General features: G+C 42.2%; 1 protein-coding gene across 11 annotated transcripts in view; it reads right to left on the bottom strand.

Annotated features, from left to right (window-relative positions):
* Positions 1 to 20,540, bottom strand: part of ASPH (aspartate beta-hydroxylase) — a 214,222-nt gene that overhangs the window by 165,876 nt on the left and 27,806 nt on the right. For 8 of the 11 annotated variants that reach the window (XM_075826191.1, XM_075826193.1, XM_075826196.1 and 5 more), the window contains exons 2-3: positions 9,363 to 9,509; positions 7,201 to 7,245 (exon numbers count right to left, since the gene is read on the bottom strand). In XM_075826191.1, coding sequence (XP_075682306.1) covers positions 7,201 to 7,245; positions 9,363 to 9,509 — 192 coding nt within the window. The remainder of the gene's footprint in view (positions 1 to 7,200; positions 7,246 to 9,362; positions 9,510 to 20,540) is intronic. The other 3 variants (XM_075826194.1, XM_075826198.1, XM_075826201.1) reach the window with 1 other exon arrangement.

Raw genomic sequence — 20,540 nt, 5'->3', positions numbered from 1 at the left:
CCACCTGTAACGGCAGGAACCGGAGCTAGCTCCGATCCCTGCCATTAACCCCTTCGATGCAGCAATCGAAAGCGATTGCTGCATCGTAGCGGTTACAAGCAGATCGCCAGCCCTGACAGGCAATCGGGACTGGCGACTGCTGTTATGGCAACAGGAGACACAATGGTCTCCTGCTCTGCCATTACGGAAGCCGATTTAGGCCCCGCCGGGAGGCGAAGCCTAAACGGCTTGCTGTCAGTGAATGACTGACAGATCTAATACATTGCACTACATAGGTAGTGCAATGTATTAGAAAAAAAAAAATCTGACCGTTGGACCTTCAAGTCCCCTAGTGGGACTTGAGAAAAAGTGTAAAAAAAAGTATAAAAAAGTGTAAAAAAAAGTGCAAAAAATAAAAGTTTGAAAACAATAAAAGTTTCAAGTAATCAAATAACACACAATCCCCCTTTTACTCTTATCAAGTCCTTTATTATTGAAAAATAATAATAAACCATATGTATTTGGTATCGCCACGACCGTAACGACCGGAGGTATCAAAATATTATATTATTTATTGCACGCGGTGAACAGCGTAAAAAAAACCCGTAAAAAACGTTACCAGAGTTTCTGTTTTTTAGTCACTTTGCCCTACAAATATTACAATAAAAAGTGATCAAAAAGTCGCACGTATCCAAAAATGGTACCTATAAAAACTATAGCTCGTCCCGCAAAAAACAAGCCCTCATACAACTCCGTCGACAAAAAAATTAAAACGTTATGGTTCTCACAACTTGGCGACAGAAAAAATACATTCTTTTTACAAAAGTAATTTTATTGTGCAAAAAGTTGTAAAACATAAAAAAGTTCTATAAATGAGGTATCGCCGGAATCGTACTGACCCGCAGAATAAAGGTAACATGTAGTTTATAATGCGTGGTGAACTCTGTATAAAAAAAAACCAAAAAAAGCTGTGCCAGAATTGCGTTTTTTGGTTTACCTGGCATCCCAAAAAATAGGATAAAAGGTGATCAAAAAGTCACATGTACCCCAAAATGGTACCAATAATAACTACAGCTCGTCCCGCAACAAACCAGCCCTCATACCGCTACGTCTATGAAAAATAAAATTAGTTATGGCTCCAATAAGTCAGGAAATAAATAAATATGCAGTTGTGCCCGAGGAGAACATTTCTTCTGTTTCAAGAGGCGATTTATCAAGGACCTAAAATTGGGGAACCAGGAAGGGAGGGCCCAATCATATCCGATGGAAGCGACGGTGCCCGTATTATACCAGGATAATACTTTCCCAGCAAAATTCCCCAAACTACAAAGGCGCGGAGTGTGGACCAAAAGGGGGATAAGAAATGACACCATTTATCAGTGCGACACCGGCCTGTGCAGAAAGGATTGCTTCACAGCGTAACACACATCTATGGATTATTTTTATTTTTTTATACCACCTGACTATGCCCCTTATATACTCCGCCCCGCTTACATGTACCCCCACATTATAAAACACCAGCAATACTCAAACAAATATAGTACCAAGCAAAATCCGCTCTCCAAAAGCCAAATGGTGCTCCCTCGGCCCTGAACCCTACAGCGTGCCCAAACAGCAGTTTCCTTCAACATATATGGCACCGTCATACCCGTGAGAACCCTTTTAACAATTTTTGTGGTGTGTGTCTCCAGCGTCATAAGCTGGGCATGACATATTTGCCACTGAATGGCATATCTAGGGAAAAATATAAATTTTTAATTTGCACCATCCGCAGCGCATTCATTTATGGAAAAGACCTGTGGGGTGAAAATGCTCACTACACCCCTTAATAAATGCCTTGAGGGGTGCAGTTCCATAATGGGGTCACTTATCAGGGGTTTCTTTTTATTATTTCACATCTGAGCCTCTGCAGTTGTGAACCAATACTTTGTAAATCGCCAAATTAGGCCTCCACTCCGCATGGTACTCTTCACTTCTGAGCCCTGTCATATGTCCAGACAAAAGATTAGGGCCACATGTAGGGTGTTTCTAAAACCGGGAAAAACCGCATAATAATTAGAGAGCTGTCTTGTTATGGTGGCACAAGCCGGGCACCACATATTGGCATATCTATGGAAAAAAATCCCATTTTCACTCTGCAACATTGAGCGCACACTAATTTCTACAAAACACCTGCAGGGTTAAAATGCTTACTACACCCCTTGGTAAATGCATTGAGGGGTGTAGTTTACAAAATGGGGTCACTTCTGGGGGGTTTCCACTGTTTTGGGCCCACAGGTGCCCAGAAACCAATCCAGCAACATCTGCACTCCAAATGGCGGTCCTTCCCTTCTGAGCCCTGCCGTTTGCCCAAACAGCAGTTTATGACCACATATGGGGTATTGCCGTACTCGGGAGAAATAGCTTTACAAATGTTGGGTTCTTTTTTTCCTTTATTTGTTGAGAAAATGAAAAAATTTGCGCTAAAGCTACGTCTTATTGAAGAAAAAGGACTGTTTTTATTTTCACTGCCTAATTCTAATAAATTCTATGAAACATCTGTGGGGTCAAAATGCTCACTACACCCCTAGATGCATTCTTCAAGAGGTGTAGTTTCCTAAATGGAGTCCCTTTTTGGGCGTTTTCATTGTTTTGTCCCCTCAGGGGCTTTGCAAATGTGACCTGGCCTCCGCAAATCATTCCTGCTAAATGTGATCTCAAAAAGTCAAATAGTGCTCTTTCCCTTCTAAGCCCTGCCGTGTGTCCAAACAGCCGTTTATTACCACATGTGGGGTATTGTTTTACTCGGGAGAAATTGCTTTACAAATTTTGTGGTGCTTTTTCTCCTTTAGTCCTTCTGGAAATGAGAAAAAATTAGCTAAACCTACATTTTCTTTGAAAAAATGTAGATTATTATTTTCAGGGCCTACTTCCAATAATTTCTGCAAAAAAACTGTGGTGTCAAATCGCTCACTATACCCCTAGATAATTTCCTCAATGGGTGTTGTTTCCAAAATGGGGTCACTTGTGGGGGGTTTCCACTGTTTTGTCCCCTCAGGGGCTTTGTAAATGTAACATGGCCTCCGCAAACCATTCCTGCTAAATTTGAGTTCCAAAAGCCAAATGGCGCTCTTTCCCTTCTCAGCCTCGCCGTGTGTCCAAACAGCCGTTTATTACCACATGTGGGGTACTGTTTTACTCGGGAGAAATTTCTTTACAAATTTTATGGTGATTTTTCTCCTTTAGTCCTTGTGGAAATGAAAAAAAATTAGCTAAACCTACATTTTATTTGAAAAAATGTAGATTTTCATTTTCACAGCCTACTTGCAAAAATTTCTGCAAAAAACCTGTGGGGTCAAAATGCTCACTATACCCCTAGATAATTTCCTCAAGGGGTATAGTTTCCAAAATGGGGTCACTTGTTTGGGGTTTTCACTGTTTTGTCCCCTCAGGGGCTTTGTAAATGTGACATGGCCTCCGCAAACCATTCCTGCTAAATGTGAACTCCAAAAGCCAAATGGCGCTCTTTCCCTTCTCAGCCACGCCGTGTCTCCAAACAACCGTTTATTACCACATGTGAGGTATTGTTTTACTCGGGAGAAATTGCTTTACAAATTTTGCGGTGCTTTTTCTCCTTTAGTCCTTGTGGAAATGAGAAAAAAAATCGCTAAACCTACATTTTCTTTGAAGAAATGTTGATTTTAATTTTCACGGCCTACTTCCAATAATTTCTGTAAAAAACCTGTGCGGTGAAAATGCTCACTACACCCCTAGATAATTTCCTTGAGGTGTCTAGTTTCCCAGATGGGGTCACTTTTGGGGGATTTTGACTGTTTTGGCACCGCAAGAGCCCTTCAAACCTGACATGGTGCCTAAAATATATTCTAACAAAAATAAGGCCCCAAAATCCACTAGGTGCTCCTTTGCTTCTGAGGCCGGTGTTTCAGTCCAGTAGCACGCTACGGCCACATGTGGGATATTTCCTAAAACTGCAAAAACTGGGCAACAAATATTGAGTTGCATTTCTCTGGTAAAACCTTCTGTGTTATAAAAAAAATTGTATTAAAAATGTATTTCTGCAGAAAAATATGAAATTTGTAAATTTCACCTCTACTTTGCTTTAATTCCTGTGAAATGTTTAAAGGGTTAAGACATTTTCTAAATGCTGTTTTGAATACTTTGAGGGGTGAAGTTTTTAAAATGGGGTGACTTTTTTGGGGTTTCTAATATATAAGGCCCTCAAAACCACTTCACAACTGAACTGGCCCCTGTAAAAATAGCCTTTTGAAATTTTCTTGAAAATGTGAGAAATTGCTGCTAATGTTCTAAGCCTTGTGAGGTCATAGAAAAATAAAAGGATGTTCAAAAAACGATGCCAATCTAAAGTAGACATATGGGGGATGTTAATTAGCAACAATTTTGTGTATTATAACTGCCTGTCTTACAAGCAGATACATTTAAATTGAGAAAAATGCTAATTTTTGCAATTTTTCGCTAAATTTTGGTGTTTTTCACAATTAAATACTGAACATATCGAGCAAATTTTGCCAGTAACATAAAGTCCAATGTGTCACGAGAAAACAATCTCAGAATCGCTTGGATAGGTGAAAGCATTCCGGAGTTATTACCACATAAAGTGACACATGTCAGATTTGAAAAATGAGGCTCTGTCAGGAAGGTCAAAAGTGGCTAAAGAGGGAAGGGGTTAATATTCTTTGTGATCTACAAATGAGAAAACAATAACCGTCCCATTTTCATAGAAATTTGTGTTTGTTAAAAAAAACTAAAACAAATAAATGAATAAATCTTTCACTGTTCAACAAATTACAATCTACGACGTTGCTCTGCTTTGTCCTTTGACAAATTTAAAGAAAAATATATCCCATCCCCATATGATTACACCAAGCTGCAACAGATAAGGAACTAAATGCAAATAGAGTTGGCCATGCAAGTTATACATTTTCTGTATGGAAACAAGCAGAAATTAATTATCTTCAGAAACATTTCATAGTAGCATCAACCCTGTAATAACGGAAGGCAATCCAGAGCTTCAGCCCAACAATGCCCCCAAGTAGTAATGGGGTTCTCTACGTGCAGCCAGCAATGTAAGCAAAGGGGAGAGAAAACATCTATTACTTACATTGGTGGCTGCATTCAGTAAAAAGCCACCTTTACATTTAAATGGTAACTAAACTATCAACCTTCTGACATGCCATAGTGACGTCAGAAGTTTGTCGCGGGGCTTCATTTTAGCGATTGGGGGGATTTCTGTGCACGAAGTGGAGGAAGCGCTTGTGCGAGCGCAGAGCCGCTTCGATTCTGATCGGCTTTTTCAGGAAAGCCGATGTAATGGTGCACGGGCCCCATAGACTTTCTAATGACCCCTTACACCAGCTACTCTATTTTCAGAGGGAAAAAAAACACGTTTCAGAAGCCAACCAGCTCAGCACTCACCGCAGCGCTTGTTCCGCTCGTTTTAGCGATTGGTGGGGGTCTCAGTACGCGGACCCCCACTGATCAAAGCTTCTGACATGTCACTATTACATGTCAATAGATTGTTGAAAGTTTAATTACCCTTTAATCAAAGCAGAGCTACCTAAAAGTTAATTTCTTAATATATCTTTATAGCAGTTCAAACGTCATTTTTATGACAGAGAATCAAATCACCTGAAAAGACAGAAGGTAAATGTTAAACGCCTGGCTACCTGGAGCCGCCACTAGGGGGAGGGCTTATGACCTCACTGCATACTGTTCTATTATTCAGTTCAATGTATAAACACTATGCTGTAAGTTCCCCAATGACCGCTGCAGGTAGCCATATTTGTATCATTTAACTATGTCTATGCAGGGAATTTGGAGCTCTGTGGAAGAAAAAAAAAAACTTAGCTCCGACCATGATAGATATATTGAGAAATTAACCAGCACAGAAATTTGGGCCTAAAGAGAAGGCCAATAAATACAGTGGAATCATAAGTTAGCTCTACTTAGCAGTCTGCTGTATTTCTTTAGTTTACAAAAATGACTACATGTTTTTTTTCTACTATTCCGCCACCGGACTTTATATAATCAGGGCAGAATGTTGAAGTAAAAGAGGCTAAGGCGGGATTCACACGACCGGGTCGCGTCTGAGCCCGAGTGCCGGCCGGTAAAATCGGCCATTCTGCCCGGCCGGTTTGCATAAAGTTATGCATCCGTGCCGGGCCGGGCAGATCTGGACAGTGACATCAGCGGCAACTCCTGAAGGGGAATCCCCATGTGTTCGGGGATTCCGCTTCAGGAGTTTCCCCTGATGCCACTGCCCAGATATGGACAGAGACATCAAGCGCTCTGTCCAGGAGCGGAATCCCCGAACACACGGGGATTCCGCTCCTTCAAGGAGCTAAAGTGCGGCTAGCACATAGCAGAGCGGGGAGATACCTCCCCGCTCTGCTATAGTGGCGTCGCTACAGTAGTAGCAGCCGCAGCAGCAGCAGCTGCTAGCGGCGCCATCGAAGGTGTCGCCGGGCCAGGGTGCTTTTAAAACAAGCAGGAGAAGGGAGCCAGCGCAGCGCTCCCTTCCACCTGCTATACACCCCGGCCCTGCCACACCGTGTACAGCGATGCCATTCGTCAGAATGGCATCAACTCCTCCTCCTCACATGCACTCTGCGCTGTGAGGAGGAGGAGATAGAGCGCAAGAGCCGGAAAACCCGGCTGTCACTCGGGACACATCCCGGTGATGGCCGGGTATTACCCGGCCCCATAGACTTCTATGGGAGCCGAGCGGCCGGGTACCCGGGCGAAAATAGAGCATGTCCTATTTTTTGACGGGCGGTTTTCCCGGCCGTCAAAAAAAATCGGTCGTGTGAATAGCCCCATTAGGGGTCTATTATTCCTAATGCAGCCGGGTGCCGGCCGATTTATGAACGGCCGGCACCCGGCCGGGAAACCCTGCCGTGTGAATGAGGCCTTAACAGTTCTTGGCAAACTTTCTCACATGCAATTTTATGAAAGTTTAGCATTAAAGAGAAAGGAAACAAAATTAACAAGTAAAAACTAAACCCAGAAAGGTAGATGTGCTCTCTCCAACCTTGTTAAAAAGTTTGAAAAAGGAAAATTTGGTAATTTGAAGAAGGCAACGTAGAAGGATTAAAATAAAATGTTTTCATGATCTAGAGCCGACCTGCCAAAACATACACACATACTATATTACATATACACATACACGCTTTTTTTTTTAAAGTTTTCACTAAGCAATCCTACCTTGAAGAGCCTCTGACAAGTTATAACGGAAATCCTTTGCCTTGGCTGCATGTGTAATAAAAATATAGAAATATGGATACATTACTCATACCCGAGAGACATTGACAGCTTTAATCGGATTATATAGTCTCTAAATATTTACAGCAGGGCCCTTTTCTGTGTTATAAAACTATAAAAAATTATGGCCAATTGAGAATAAATCATGGTTCAGAAGTGGACGACATGTCTGTCTATCTTGGTGCTTCAAATGGGAAAAAATGGTTTTGATACTTTTCTGTATTTTCTGATTCCACCCGTCTGACTCACACCCTTTATATTCATGTATTTTTTTTGTTAGAACAGAGACAGCCACAACGTATCTTTTTAAAGGGGTATTCCCAGAATTGACAACACCTAGCCACAAGCTGGGTCATTCCTCTTCACTGATCATCCGAAGTGAGGAGGACATTAAATGGAGCGGGGGTCGAGAATGTGTGCTGCCACGTTATATTAAAAGAGGCTGTGTCACCACATTATAAGTACCCTATCTCCTACATAAGGAGATGGGAGCTATAATGTAGGTGACAGCAGTGCTTTTTATTTAGAAAAACGATCTATTTTTACCACATTAGGAGCGATTTTAGCTTTATGCCAATTAGTTTCTTAATGCCCAACTGGGCATGTTTTTACTTTAGACCAAGTGGGCGTTGTACAGAGGAGTGTATGACGCTGACCAATCAGCGTCATGCACTTCTCTCCATTCATTTAGTCAGCGCATAGGGATCCTGCTAGATCACTATGTGCTGTCTCATACTGACACATTAACGTTACTGAAGTGTTTAGACAGTGAGTAGACAATCCATCCAGCCAGGACGGGAGGTCTATTCACAATCCCGATACTTCAATAAAGTTTCTGTGGTACTTAGAGCAGAGCAAAGCGTAATCGCCCTGTAATCTGTCATTTACAGCGTTATCTCGCGAGACTACGCTTGCTCTGCTGTAAGTACCACAGAAACGTTAACGAAGTGTCGGTATTATGAATAGACATCCCGTCCTGGCTGAAGGGAATGTCTATTCACTGTCTAAACACTTCAGTAACGTTAATGTGTCAGTATAAGGGCAGCACATAGTGATCTAGCAGGATCCCTATGCGCTGACTAAATGAATGGAGAGAAGTGCATGATGCCGATTGGTCAGCGTCATACACTCCTCTGTACAACGCCCACTAGGTCTAAAGTAAAAACACGCCCAGTTGGGCATTAAGAAAATAATTAGCATAAAGCTAAAATCGCTCCTAACGTGGTAAAAATAGATAGTTTTTCTAAATAAATAGCATTACTGTCACCTACATTATAGCGCCCATCTCCTTATGTAGGAGATAAGACACTTATGATGTGGTGACAGAGCCTCTTTAAAGTCTATGGTAAAATGACAAACAGCAGAGTACAGCGCTCGGCTATTTCAGTCAGTCTCCGACATTGAACAGAGCAGGGGGGCGCATGCTCAACCACCACTCCATTCAAACGCCTCCTCACTGCATAAGGGGTGTGTGGCGCGGGGAGAAGCTGGAGCTTTAGGACCCACCTTTTCACGATCGGTGGGGATCCCAGCGATCAAACAACTATCACCTATCCACAGAATAGATATCCACTAATCCACAAAACGGTCTGATTCTAGGACAACCCCTTTAAAGGGAATCCCCACTCTTGCTTGCCTCTGTAAATAAATACTCCCCCTGCAATGTCCAGGAGAGGGTGTATTTCATTAAGACCATGACAACTAACAGGCAGGTAGTATCTCTCCTGAGATACTTGGGTTCTGACAGAACTTAAAATCAGCCAGAGTCTACATTTTCAGTTTTTACTTCGATGTTCATTTTGTAACTCAAGTTTTTTCCTTCTTTCTTATTTTATATATTGCATAAAGCATGTAAAATGTAAGGACACTAATAAATAATACAGATTTCTCTGCCTCCCACAAGTTGCTCTTACAGCACAAATAAACTAAGAGCGTAGTAAAATAGAATGTTGATTATACCAGAAAAATTAAAGTAAAATAGCAGTAGGGTCAATAAAACAAGAGTTCATATAAAAGCCCGAGACAAGCAAGCATTGTTTTTAGTTTACTATCAACTTAAAAAGAATATAACAATGATTGCAAAATCAAATACATAAAGTCCTTACCTAGAAATTCTTCATAGTCTACAAGGTCAAACCACACGACAGCCACCGATGTCCAAACACCCAGTAGAGCGATGACCATGAACCAGGTGAAGAAGGAGCTTCCTGACAGGCCTTCCTTTTTCCCATTCTTGCCACCATGTTTTTGGTCTGTTCAAATAAAATATAAAACACAGTGTAAATTAAAATTAAATCCCATCAACAGCTGTAAGTTTTCCATGGTGTCTCATCCATTACAAGATGGTCTGAACCAGATTCGTCTTGCTCAGTAACTTTGTTTTAACATAGGAAAATTGATTTAAAGTAGTTTTGGTGCCTATAGTAATGTTGTATCTTGCTTGTTTTATCCTACAAAAAAACGTGTAGTTCGTTTTTAAAGAAAAAAATAAAACCCAATGCAGTGTTATCAGCGACTGAAAAAAGTCAACTGAAGTGAATGCTGGCTTAACCCCTTCGCGCTCAGGTCAGTAATAGTACGTCCTGCTAAGTAGAACGTTCGCGCTCAGGTCAGTACTATTACTGACCTGAGTAAACACGGCGCCATTTAATCCCGGCGCGTGCTTGAGCTGTGATACCTGCTGTTTCCGACAGCAGGCTATCACAGCTTAGTGTGCAGGGACCGATCGCCGTGGTCCCCGCCGATTAACCCCTTAGAAGCCGCGTTCAATAGCGATCGCGGCTTCTTAGGGGTTAAGCTGCCATCGCCGGCCTGCTACACGATAGCGGGCCGTGATGGCTACTATGGCAACCAGAATCCTAACAATGGACTCTGGCTACGCCATCGACGGAAGCCTAGTGGGTCCCGACAAAGTCAGGACCCACTATGCTTGCTGTCAACGAACAGCTGACAGCTCTAATACACTGCACTACGTATGTAGTGCAGTGTATTAGAATAGCGATCAGAGCCTCCTGCCCTCATGTCCCCTAGTGGGACAAAGTAAAAAAAGTGTAAAAAAGTAAAAAAAAGTTGTGTAAAAATAAGAAAATAAAAGATTTAAAAGTAATAAAAGTAAAAGTCCCCCTTTTTCCCTTATCAGTTCTTTATTATTAATAAAAATATATAAATAAACAAATAAACTATACATAATTGGTATCGCCGCGTCCGTAACGGCCTGAACTACAAAACGATGTCGTTATTTATCCCGCGCGGTGAACGCCGTAAGAGAAAATAATAATAAACCGTACCACAATCACAATTGTTTGGTCACTTCACCTCCCAAAAAATGGAATAAAAAGAGATCAAAAAGTCGCATGTCCCTAAAAATGGTACTGATGGAAACTACAGTTCGTTACGCAAAAAATAAGTCCTCACACGACTTTCCTGATGGAAAAATAAAAACGTTATGGCTCTTAGAATAAGGTAACACAAAAAGTAAATGATTTTTTACAAAACGTATTTTATTGTGCAAACGCCATAAGACATAAAAAAAAACTATAAACATCTGGTATCGCCGTAATCGTATCGCCGCGCAGAATAAAGTGAATATGTCAATTATAGCGCACGGTGAACGCTGTAAAAAAAATTGAATAAAAAACAATAGTAAAATTGCTGTTTTTTTAGTCCCCACGCCACCTAAAATTAGAATAAAAACTGATCAAAAAGTCGCATGCACCCCAAGAAAACTACAATGGATTCCTCAAGGTCTCTAGTTTTCAAAAAGGGGTCACTTTTAGGGGGTTTCCACTGTTTTAGCACCACAAGACCTCTTCAAACCGGACATGGTGCCTAATAAATTAAATTAAATTAATTAAAGGTCACCTCTACTTTGCTCTAAATTCCTGTGAAACAACTAAAGGGTTAATAAACTTTTTAAATGCTGTTGTGAATACTTTGAGGGGTCTAGTTTCTGAAATGGGGTGTTTGATAAGGGTGTCTAATATATGGGCCCCTCAAAGCAACTTCAGAACTGAGCTGGAAACTAAAAAATAAAATAAAAATGAGGCAATACTTCGCTTCTTACATTATATTGATAATGAGCTGTGCCCACCCCGAGATGACCCCAGTTTTGACCGTTTGTATAAACGGAGACCCCTATTAGACCATTTCAGTGCCCGGTTTTCCCAGCATTCACCCCCGAGAAGTGTATTTCTATAGATGAATCCCTGGTACATTTGAAAGGGAGGCTTCAATTCCGCGAGTACCTGCCGGGTAAGAGGGCAAGGTATGGCGTGAAGATGTATGAGCTGTGCGAGAGTGCATCAGGGTATACCTACAAACTTAGGATATATAAAGGGAAGGACACCAGTACTCAGCCCCCAGAATGCCCCCCCTTACTGGGAGTTAATACAAAAATTGTGTGGGATTTGGTGCACCCACTGCTGGACCAGGGTTACCACCTCTACCTGGATAATTTTTATACCAGCGTCCCACTCTTCAACTGCCTCGCTTCCAGAAGTCCTGCGGCATGCGGCACTGCTAGAAGAAACCTGAGAGGCCTCCCTAAGACTCTGCTTGGGCAAACACTCAGAAGAGGTGAGAGCAGGGCACATTCTAGCAGCAACATATTGTGTGTCAAGTACAAGAGAGATGCCACACCAGTACCCATGTACCTGTACGAGGTACCAGTACAGAGACCCCCAAACCAGACTGCATCCTGGACTACAATAGGTACATGGGAGGGGTGGACTTGTCAGATCAAGTCCTGAAGCCTTACAGTACTTCTGGAAGCGGGGCCACAGGCATCGTACCAGGGCAACACTTTTTAGGAGAAGTTCCCCAAACTGGCAAGAAGGGAAAAAGTCAAAAGAGGTGCAGAGTCTGCTATAAGAGGGGGATAAGGAAGGACACAATATATCAATGTGACGCGTGTCCCGAAAAACCAGAGCTCTGTATGAAAGAGTGTTTTAAAATTTATCATACATCCCTTTATTTTTAATTTACCCCAGTTTTACTCGCTCTGATCCACTTCGCACAGCTTACCCCTCCTCATCTTTCCCCTCTGAGCCCTGCTGTGTGCCCAGGCAGCTGATAACAGCCACATGTAGGGTATTGCCGTACCCGGGAGAGCCAACATTACAGTTTATGAGGTGTATATCTCCGGTGGCGCATGCTGGGCACAATATATCGGACACTGAATTGGCATATATGTATAGAAAATTGCAAATTTCACTCTGTACCAACTGCTGCACATTATCTTTTACACAATACCTGTGGGGTCAAAATGCTCACTACACCTCTAGATGAATGCCTTAAGGGGTGTAGATTTTAAAACAGGGTCACTTCTTGGGGGTTTCAACTGTACTGGTACCTTAGGGGCTTCTGCGTACAAGACTTAGCACCAGAAAAGCTCCAGTAGGCCAAATGGTGGTCCTTTCCTTCTGAGCCCTGCCGTGTGCCCAGGCAGCTAATAACAGCCACATGTAGGGTATTGCCGTACCCGGGAGAGCCCACATTACAGTTTATGGGGTGTATGTCTCCGGTGGCACATGCTGGGCACAATATATCGGACACTGACATGGCATATATATAGAAAATTGCAAATCTCACTCTGCACCATCTGCTGCGCATTATCTTTTACACAATACCTGTGGGGTCAAAATGCTCACTACACCTCTAGATGAATTCCTTAAGGGGTGTCGTTTTTAAAATGGGGTCACTTCTCGGGGGTTTCAACTGTACTGATACCTCAGGGGCTTCTGCACACTCGACTTAGCACCAGAAAATTTCCAGTAGGCCACATGGTGGTCCTTTCCTTCTGAGCCCTCCCATGGGCCCAAACGGCAGTTTATCACCACAAATAGGGTATTGCCACACTCAGGACAAATTGGGCAACAAAATGCGGTATTTTATTCCTTGTGAAAATAAGAAATTTTGAGCCAAAACTACCTCTTATTGGAAAAAATATTTTTTTTTTTAATTCACAGCCCAATTCAAATAAATTCTGTGAAAAAACTGTGGGGTCTAAATGGTCACAACACCCATAAATAAATTCTTTGAGGGGTGTAGTTTCCAAAATGGGGTCACTTCTGGTGGGTTTCCATTGCTTTGATACCTTTGGGGCTCTGCAAATGCGACATGGCACCCGAAAACCAATCCAGCAAAATCTGGGCTCCAAAGAACACATAGCGCTCCTTTCCTTCTGAGGCCTCCCATGGGCCCAAACGGCAGTTTATCACCACAAATGGGCTATTGCCGCACTCAGGACAAATTGGGCAACAAATTGGGGTATTTTACTCCTTGTGAAAATAAGAAATTTTGAGCCAAAACTACCTCTTATTGGAAAAAATTTCATTTTTTTGAATTCACAGCCCAATTCAAATAAATTCTGTGAAAAAACTGTGAAGTCTAAATGGTCACAACACCCATAAATGAATTCCTTGAGGGGTGTAGTTTCCAAAATGGGGTCACTTCTGGTGGGTTTGCATTGCTTTGATACCTTTGGGGCTCTGCAAATGCGACATGGCACCCGAAAACCAATCCAGCAAAATCTGGGCTCCAAAGAACACATAGCGCTCCTTTCCTTCTAATACCTCCCATGGGCCCAAACGGCAGTTTATGGCCACAAATAGGGTATTGCCGCACTCAGGACAAATTTGGCAACAAAATGGGGCATTTTGTTCCCTGTGAAAATAAGAAATTCTGATCAAAAATGACATCTTATTGGAAAAATTGTCATTCTTTTAATTTCACAGCCCAATTCAAATACGCGCTGTGAAAAAACTACGGGGTCAAAATTGTAACAATAACCATAAATTAATTCCTTGAGGGGTGCAGTTTCCAAAATGGGGTCAGTTTTGGGGGATTCCTACTGTTTTGGCACCTCAACACCTCTTCAAACCTGGCATGCTGCCTAAAATATATGCTAATAAAAAAGCACCACCAAAATGCACTAGGTGCTTCTTTGCTTCTAGGGCTTGTGTTTTAGTCCACGAGCGCACTAGAGCCACATGTGGGACATTTCTAAAAACTGAAGAATCTGGACAATACATATTTAGTTGTGTTTCTCTGGTAAAACCTTCTTTGTTACAGAAAAAAAATAGAATAAAATTGAAATTCAGAAAGAAAAACGAAATTTGCAAATTTCACCTCCACTGTGCTTTAATTCCTGTGAAATGCCTGAAGGGTTAAAAAACTTTCTAAATGCTGTTTTGAATACTTTGAGGGGTCTAGTTTTTAAAATGGGGTGCTTTATGGGGGATTTCTAATACATAGGCCCCTCAAAGCCACTTCAGAACTGAACAGGTACCTTAAAAAAATGGCTTTTGAAATTTTCTTAAAAATATGAAAAATTGCTGTTTATGTTCTAAGCCTTGTAACGTCCAAGAAAAATAAAATAATGTTCAAAAAACGATGCCAATCTAAAGTAGACATATGGGAAATGTGAACTAGTAACTATTTTGGGTGGTATAACCGTCTGTTTTTCAAGCAGATGCATTTAAATTCTGAAAAATGCTATTTTTTCTAAATTTTCTCTAAATTTTGCAATTTTTCTCAAATAAAGACTGAATATATCGACCAAATTTTACCACGAACATGAAGCCCAAAGTGTCACGAGAAAACAATCTCGGAATCGCTTGGATAGGTTTAAGCATTCCGACGTTATTACCACATAAAGTGAAATATGTCAGATTTGAAAAATGGGCTCTGAGCCTTAAGGCCCAAACTAGGCTGCGTCCTTAAGGGGTTAATAAGGACCTGTCAGCTCTTCATGTGTTTTAGTAAGTGCATGTAATCCTCTTAAAATAATTCTGGAGCATCTTATCTTATAACTGTGCATTGTGCTGTTCCTCTGTTATTCCTCCTGTAAGTATAGGAATATATTGACAACTGGGAAACACCATTCCCCTTGTCAGAGGGACATGTCCAATCAGCGCTCAATGTCCGACTCTGTAGTGAGACACCCTATACACAAGGGGAATGGTAACGACCAGTTATCAATTTATTCATATATTTTGAGGGAGAAGAAGAAGAGCACAACGTAGAGTTCTAAGAAAAGATGCTCCAGAAATGCTATTTCATGGGGAATTATATACTAAAATAGACATGTCAGGAGAGGTGATCGATCCTCTTTTACAGCATTTCAGACATGCTTATTTAAAAAAAAAAAAAAAAAAAACTATTTTATAGGTTTGGTCCCAGAGAAACTCTCAGGCACTGTTCACACAGTTTTATGCAAGCAGAAAAATCTGGCTCAAAATTCCGTCTGGAATTTTCAGGCAGATTTTGATCTGCTTGTAAGCCACTTGCCGCAAATTTTGCATCACTTTTCGCCAGCGTCCATTGAGCGACAGGGGCAAAAACGCGGTGAAATACGCTTTCTCTGCCTCCCATTGATGTCAATGGGAGGTCAGAGACGTAAACGCCCGAAGATAGGGCATGTTGCTTCTTTTTGCTGCGAGACTTTTTCCACTCGCGGGAAAAAACGCCTCCGCCTCGCATTGAAATCAGTGGGAGTCATTTTTGGCACGTTTATAGGGTGTACAGAAAGATGAACATACTGTAGCAATACATATACAGTAGAGCCCATTTACTAGTAGAGCATACACCCAATAAATGCCCCTCTTCACTTTGTATGCTTTATTTCAAAGGGCTTGTCCCATAATCGACAATATCACCTATCCTGTGGATCGGTAATAGTCTGATTGCTGGAGGCCCACCGATCGTGAGGAGGAGGAGCTTAAACGCCCGCCGCTTCATTTAATGTCTGGTCTGAGGGACTGACCGAGCAGCCAACAGTAAATGGCTGTTTAAGTCATTCATGTAGACTTTGAATGGGGCAATAGTGTGCACGCTCAACCACTGCTCCCTTCAAATGCCCCGCTCACTGTAGTCGAGCAGTGAGGAGGAACAGGGGTTTTGGTACCCCCGGTCTCACAACCGGTAAAGCCCCCAGCGATCAGACAATTATGACCTATCCACGGGAAAGGTGAGAAGTGTCAATTCTGGGAATACTCCTCCAAGTACTATCCCACACACTCTTGGTCTCCAAGAAGTGCTGGCATACTCCTATGTTGGGCACATTTGGCGATGGAGTAGTAGCCATGAGAAGTATCACCGTTGCCTAGTGAGATTAGTGCATTCAGGCAGCGATGCCTGGTGTAAAACGCAGCTACAAGGGTCATTTACATATCGTGTCACAGATAACAAGGTTTTTTTTACTGCAAAGCAATCAACCAAGATCAACAATAAATGAGTTTCATAGTTGACCTTTTTCTGCATTATCACTGGTTAATTATCTTTATGATCGGTCGGAAATTAGCAAATAGTGATAAGAGCTGCTAATCTTAATCACACATATGTATGTCAATGATTCCAGAGGTTTCAGAAACGGAGATACGCAAGATGAAGTCGTGATCATGGGTGCAGACAACTTTCTGGACTTCCTGACAGTCACATTCTCACCAGCTTGAAATGACTGATCATGGGAAAAAACTAACTGTATTCAACTGAAACATCCAATATTAATTTCAGCGCGATAATATTAACATATCTGCATTATTTTCTGGAACGATAGCAAACGTAACCATATGTGGCAGGGTCATAGTTCTCAGAGACCAAGCTCGCAGCAGCACTGAGCGAGAAGGCAATACCAGGTCCTAGGACAATGGACTACTTTTCTCGCAGCTGTAGCCGACAGCGCTGTATGCTTTCCCACAAGACAAGGATATTATATAATAATTCTGTAAAATGGATTTGGCGTAGCTGTACCATCAACTTATTTCAAAAGCTTACACTTTTTATAAATTAAAAAAAATAATTTATAGATCATATATAGAATATTAACCCCATAACTTCATACAATGCCGTCATTTTCACTTCTACATATTCAGAAATACTATTATTTATAGTGCCATTAATTACAGAACATAAAACACAAGTACAATAAACTTGAGCTTACCGAGTGACAGACTGGTACGGAAAGACAAAGGGCCCTGCCCGTGCGGGCTTACAGTCCATAACCTATATCAGGGCTTCTCCAACCGTAAAGCTGGCCTCACCAAGGAAGCAGTTGTCACAGAAGTGATCATAACCCTATGAAAGCCTCTCCAGCAATCTCTGGTTTAGTAACATCATTGAACTTTTCTATGCCTATTTTAAGGTTATACTGGGTTCAGGAGATTTGGCATAGACTTCGACCACTGGTGATGAGGCCAGGGCACCACTATGACCTGGCTGGTGAGACCCCAGTAGAATAGAGACGACTTGTTCTATATTATAGGGTGGGGGAACTTCCACAATGACTACAGAGAAAGCGTGTAGAGGCGGCTGTAATTACTGGAGGAAATAAGGGGTCCGAGGACGACTGTGGAGGGGAGAGTAGCCGACAGCGGTAAGCACCGAGGGGCCTTTTTTTATTTTTATTATTTTTTTACAAAAACATGTTGGACCTAACTTTTAAAGCAGACTACAGCTCTGGCTAATATTTGCCCAATGTTACCCCAGTTTATAGAGGTTTGTACACATAGGATTCTTACAGATGGATACCCAAAACTATATTTACATTCGACAACGTTACTGGTCACATTATTCAATTGTTATGGGGGTTTTACACTGGGCCATTATCGGGCAGACAAGCGTTCATAGAACACTTGTTGACGATAACTGCCCTGTGTAAACAAGGCAGCGATCAGCAGATGAACGAGCAGACGCTCAATCATATTCTGATCGTATCGCTTTAAAGAAGTAAAATAGTATTATTGTCGGCAGCACATCTGTCTAAACAGGGAGATGTGCTGCAGACATAACGTATGGGGACGTGCGATCTGAGTAACGAGCGCTCGTCCCCATCCATAGCTCAACGTGACAGGAGCAAACGAGCGCCGATCAACCATGTCCCCAGCAAATCATCAACTGGTGCAATACGGCCTTTAGATGACACAGCAAATAAAGCTGGGTTCACATCTGCATTAGCTTTATCCGTTGTACTACTTTGTCATAGTAGCAGAACAAAAAAAATGTAAGTGCCAGATCTGTCACATGACACAAACAGTGCCCGGTGAAACCCATTGACTTCAATAGGTTTGGTTTCCATCATGGTGTGTCGTTATGCTGCCATATCTTGTTCAGCATTTTTCGCCGTATCTGCGATGGAGGCTACTAACAGAGTTTCCAGCACAGATGTAAACCTAGCATTATTCTATGCCTCATTATAGGGATCCTTGTAAGGGTCCTAGTAGGCAGGCAGATATTCTTTCATGAACGAGCGTCGAGTGAGGCGTTAGCCAGTCGTTTGCGTTTAACCCCTTCCCGACATTTGCCGTACATGTACGTCATGGAAAGCATTGACTTCCCGCATCTTGCCGTACATGTACGCCGAATGTTTGGGACCGGCTCAGAAGCTGATCTTACAGCTGACATCCGGCTGTAACGGCGGGGACCGAAATTAGCTTCGATCCCCGCCATTAACCCCTTAAGTGCACCGCTCAAACGCGATCGCTGCACTTAAGGTGTTTGCAGCTCATCGGACCCCCAGCAATGAAATTGCCGGGGTTCCGGTGGCTGCAATGGCAACCGGAGGCCTAATACTGGCCTCCCGGTCTGCCTAGCACCGAAGCCGGTCAAGATCCGCCCGGCGGCAGAGCCTGATCAGCTTCCGTAGCTGCCGGCCAGATGGCGCCGGGTCAGGAGCTGATCCGGCGTCATCAGCGGTGGAAGTCAGCTGTACTGTACAGCTGACATCCACCTGTAACGGCAGGAACCAGAGCTAGCTCCGATCCCTGCCATTAACCCCTTCGATGCAGCAATCGAAAGCGATTGCTGCATCGTAGCGGTTACTAGCAGATCAATATTGAGTTGCATTTCTCTGGTAAAACCTTCTGTGTTATAAAAAAAAAAAATTGTACTAAAAATTTATTTCTGCAAAAAAATATGAAATTTGTACATTTCACCTCTACTTTGCTTTAATTCCTGTGACATGTGTAAAGGGTTAAGACATTTTCTAAATGCTGTTTTGAATACTTTGAGGAGTGAAGTTTTTAAAATGGGGTGACTTTTTGGGGGTTTCTAATATATAAGGCCCTCAAAGCCACTTCACAACTGAACTGGCCCCTGTAAAAATGGCCTTTTGAAATTTTCTTGAAAATGTGAGAAATTGCTGCTAAAGTTCTAAGCCTTATAACGTCCTAGAAAAAAAAAATGATGTTCAAAAAACGATGGAAATCTAAAGTAGACATATGGGGGATGTTAATTAGCAACAATTTTGTGTGGTATAACTGCCTGTCTTACAAGCAGATACATTTAAATTGAGAAAAATCCTAATTTTTGCAATTTTTCACAATTAAATACTGAACATATCGAGCAAATTTTGCCAGTAACTTAAAGTCCAATGTGTCACGAGAAAACAATCTCAGAATCGCTTGGATAGGTGAAAGCATTCCGGAGTTATTACCACATAAAGTGACACGTCAGATTTGAAAAATGAGGCTCGGTCAGGAAGGTCAAAAGTGGCTAAAGAGGGAAGGGGTTAAAAGATGGTCTATTATATGTGACAATGATTGCAAAATATTTTCTCTGTTCAGTTGTTACAGCGATCGTTGCTCATTCGCCCATACCTCCTCTCTGAACTACTAACGTCTGGAAGATTTCCGGGATGTGGCCGAAACACATGTACCCAACGATTTATCGTTCGTTGTTTGATCGTTGCGCGCTATTACACATGGCGATTATCTCTTACATTCGAACAATTATACAAAAGTTTGTGCGATAATCGCTCCATCTAATAGGGCCTTAAGGCTATGTTCACACGGGGTATTTTGCCGAGTTTTTTTACGCGGAAACCGCGTCGCAAAACTCGGCAAAAACAGCCCGAGAACGCCTCCCATTGATTTCAATGGGAGGCGTCGGCGTCTTTTTCCCGCGAGCAGTAAAACTGCCTCGCGGGAAAAAGAAGCGACATGCCCTATCTTCGGGCGCTTCCGCCTCCGACCTCCCATTGACTTCAATGGGAGGCAGGAGAATGCGTATTTCTCGCTGTTTTATGCCCGCGGCACTCAATGGCCGTGGGCGAAAAACGGCGCGATAATCGCCGCGAAAATCGGCGTGCAGGGAGAGGAATATCTGCCTCAAAGTTCCAAACGGAATTTTGAGGCAGATATTCCTCCCCCAAAATACTCCGTGTGAACATAGCCTAAGGATGTTCATTTATCAAGCGCAGAGAATCATGCAAACAGAAAACAAACAAAACTACCAAACACGAGATATTATATGATATTTGATTAGTAATTATTGTGCACATGTAGATC

Source organism: Rhinoderma darwinii, chromosome 5, assembly GCF_050947455.1.
Source record: "Rhinoderma darwinii isolate aRhiDar2 chromosome 5, aRhiDar2.hap1, whole genome shotgun sequence".
Classification (NCBI taxonomy): Eukaryota; Metazoa; Chordata; class Amphibia; order Anura; family Rhinodermatidae; genus Rhinoderma; species Rhinoderma darwinii.
This window is presented reverse-complemented; position numbering and strand designations above follow the sequence as displayed.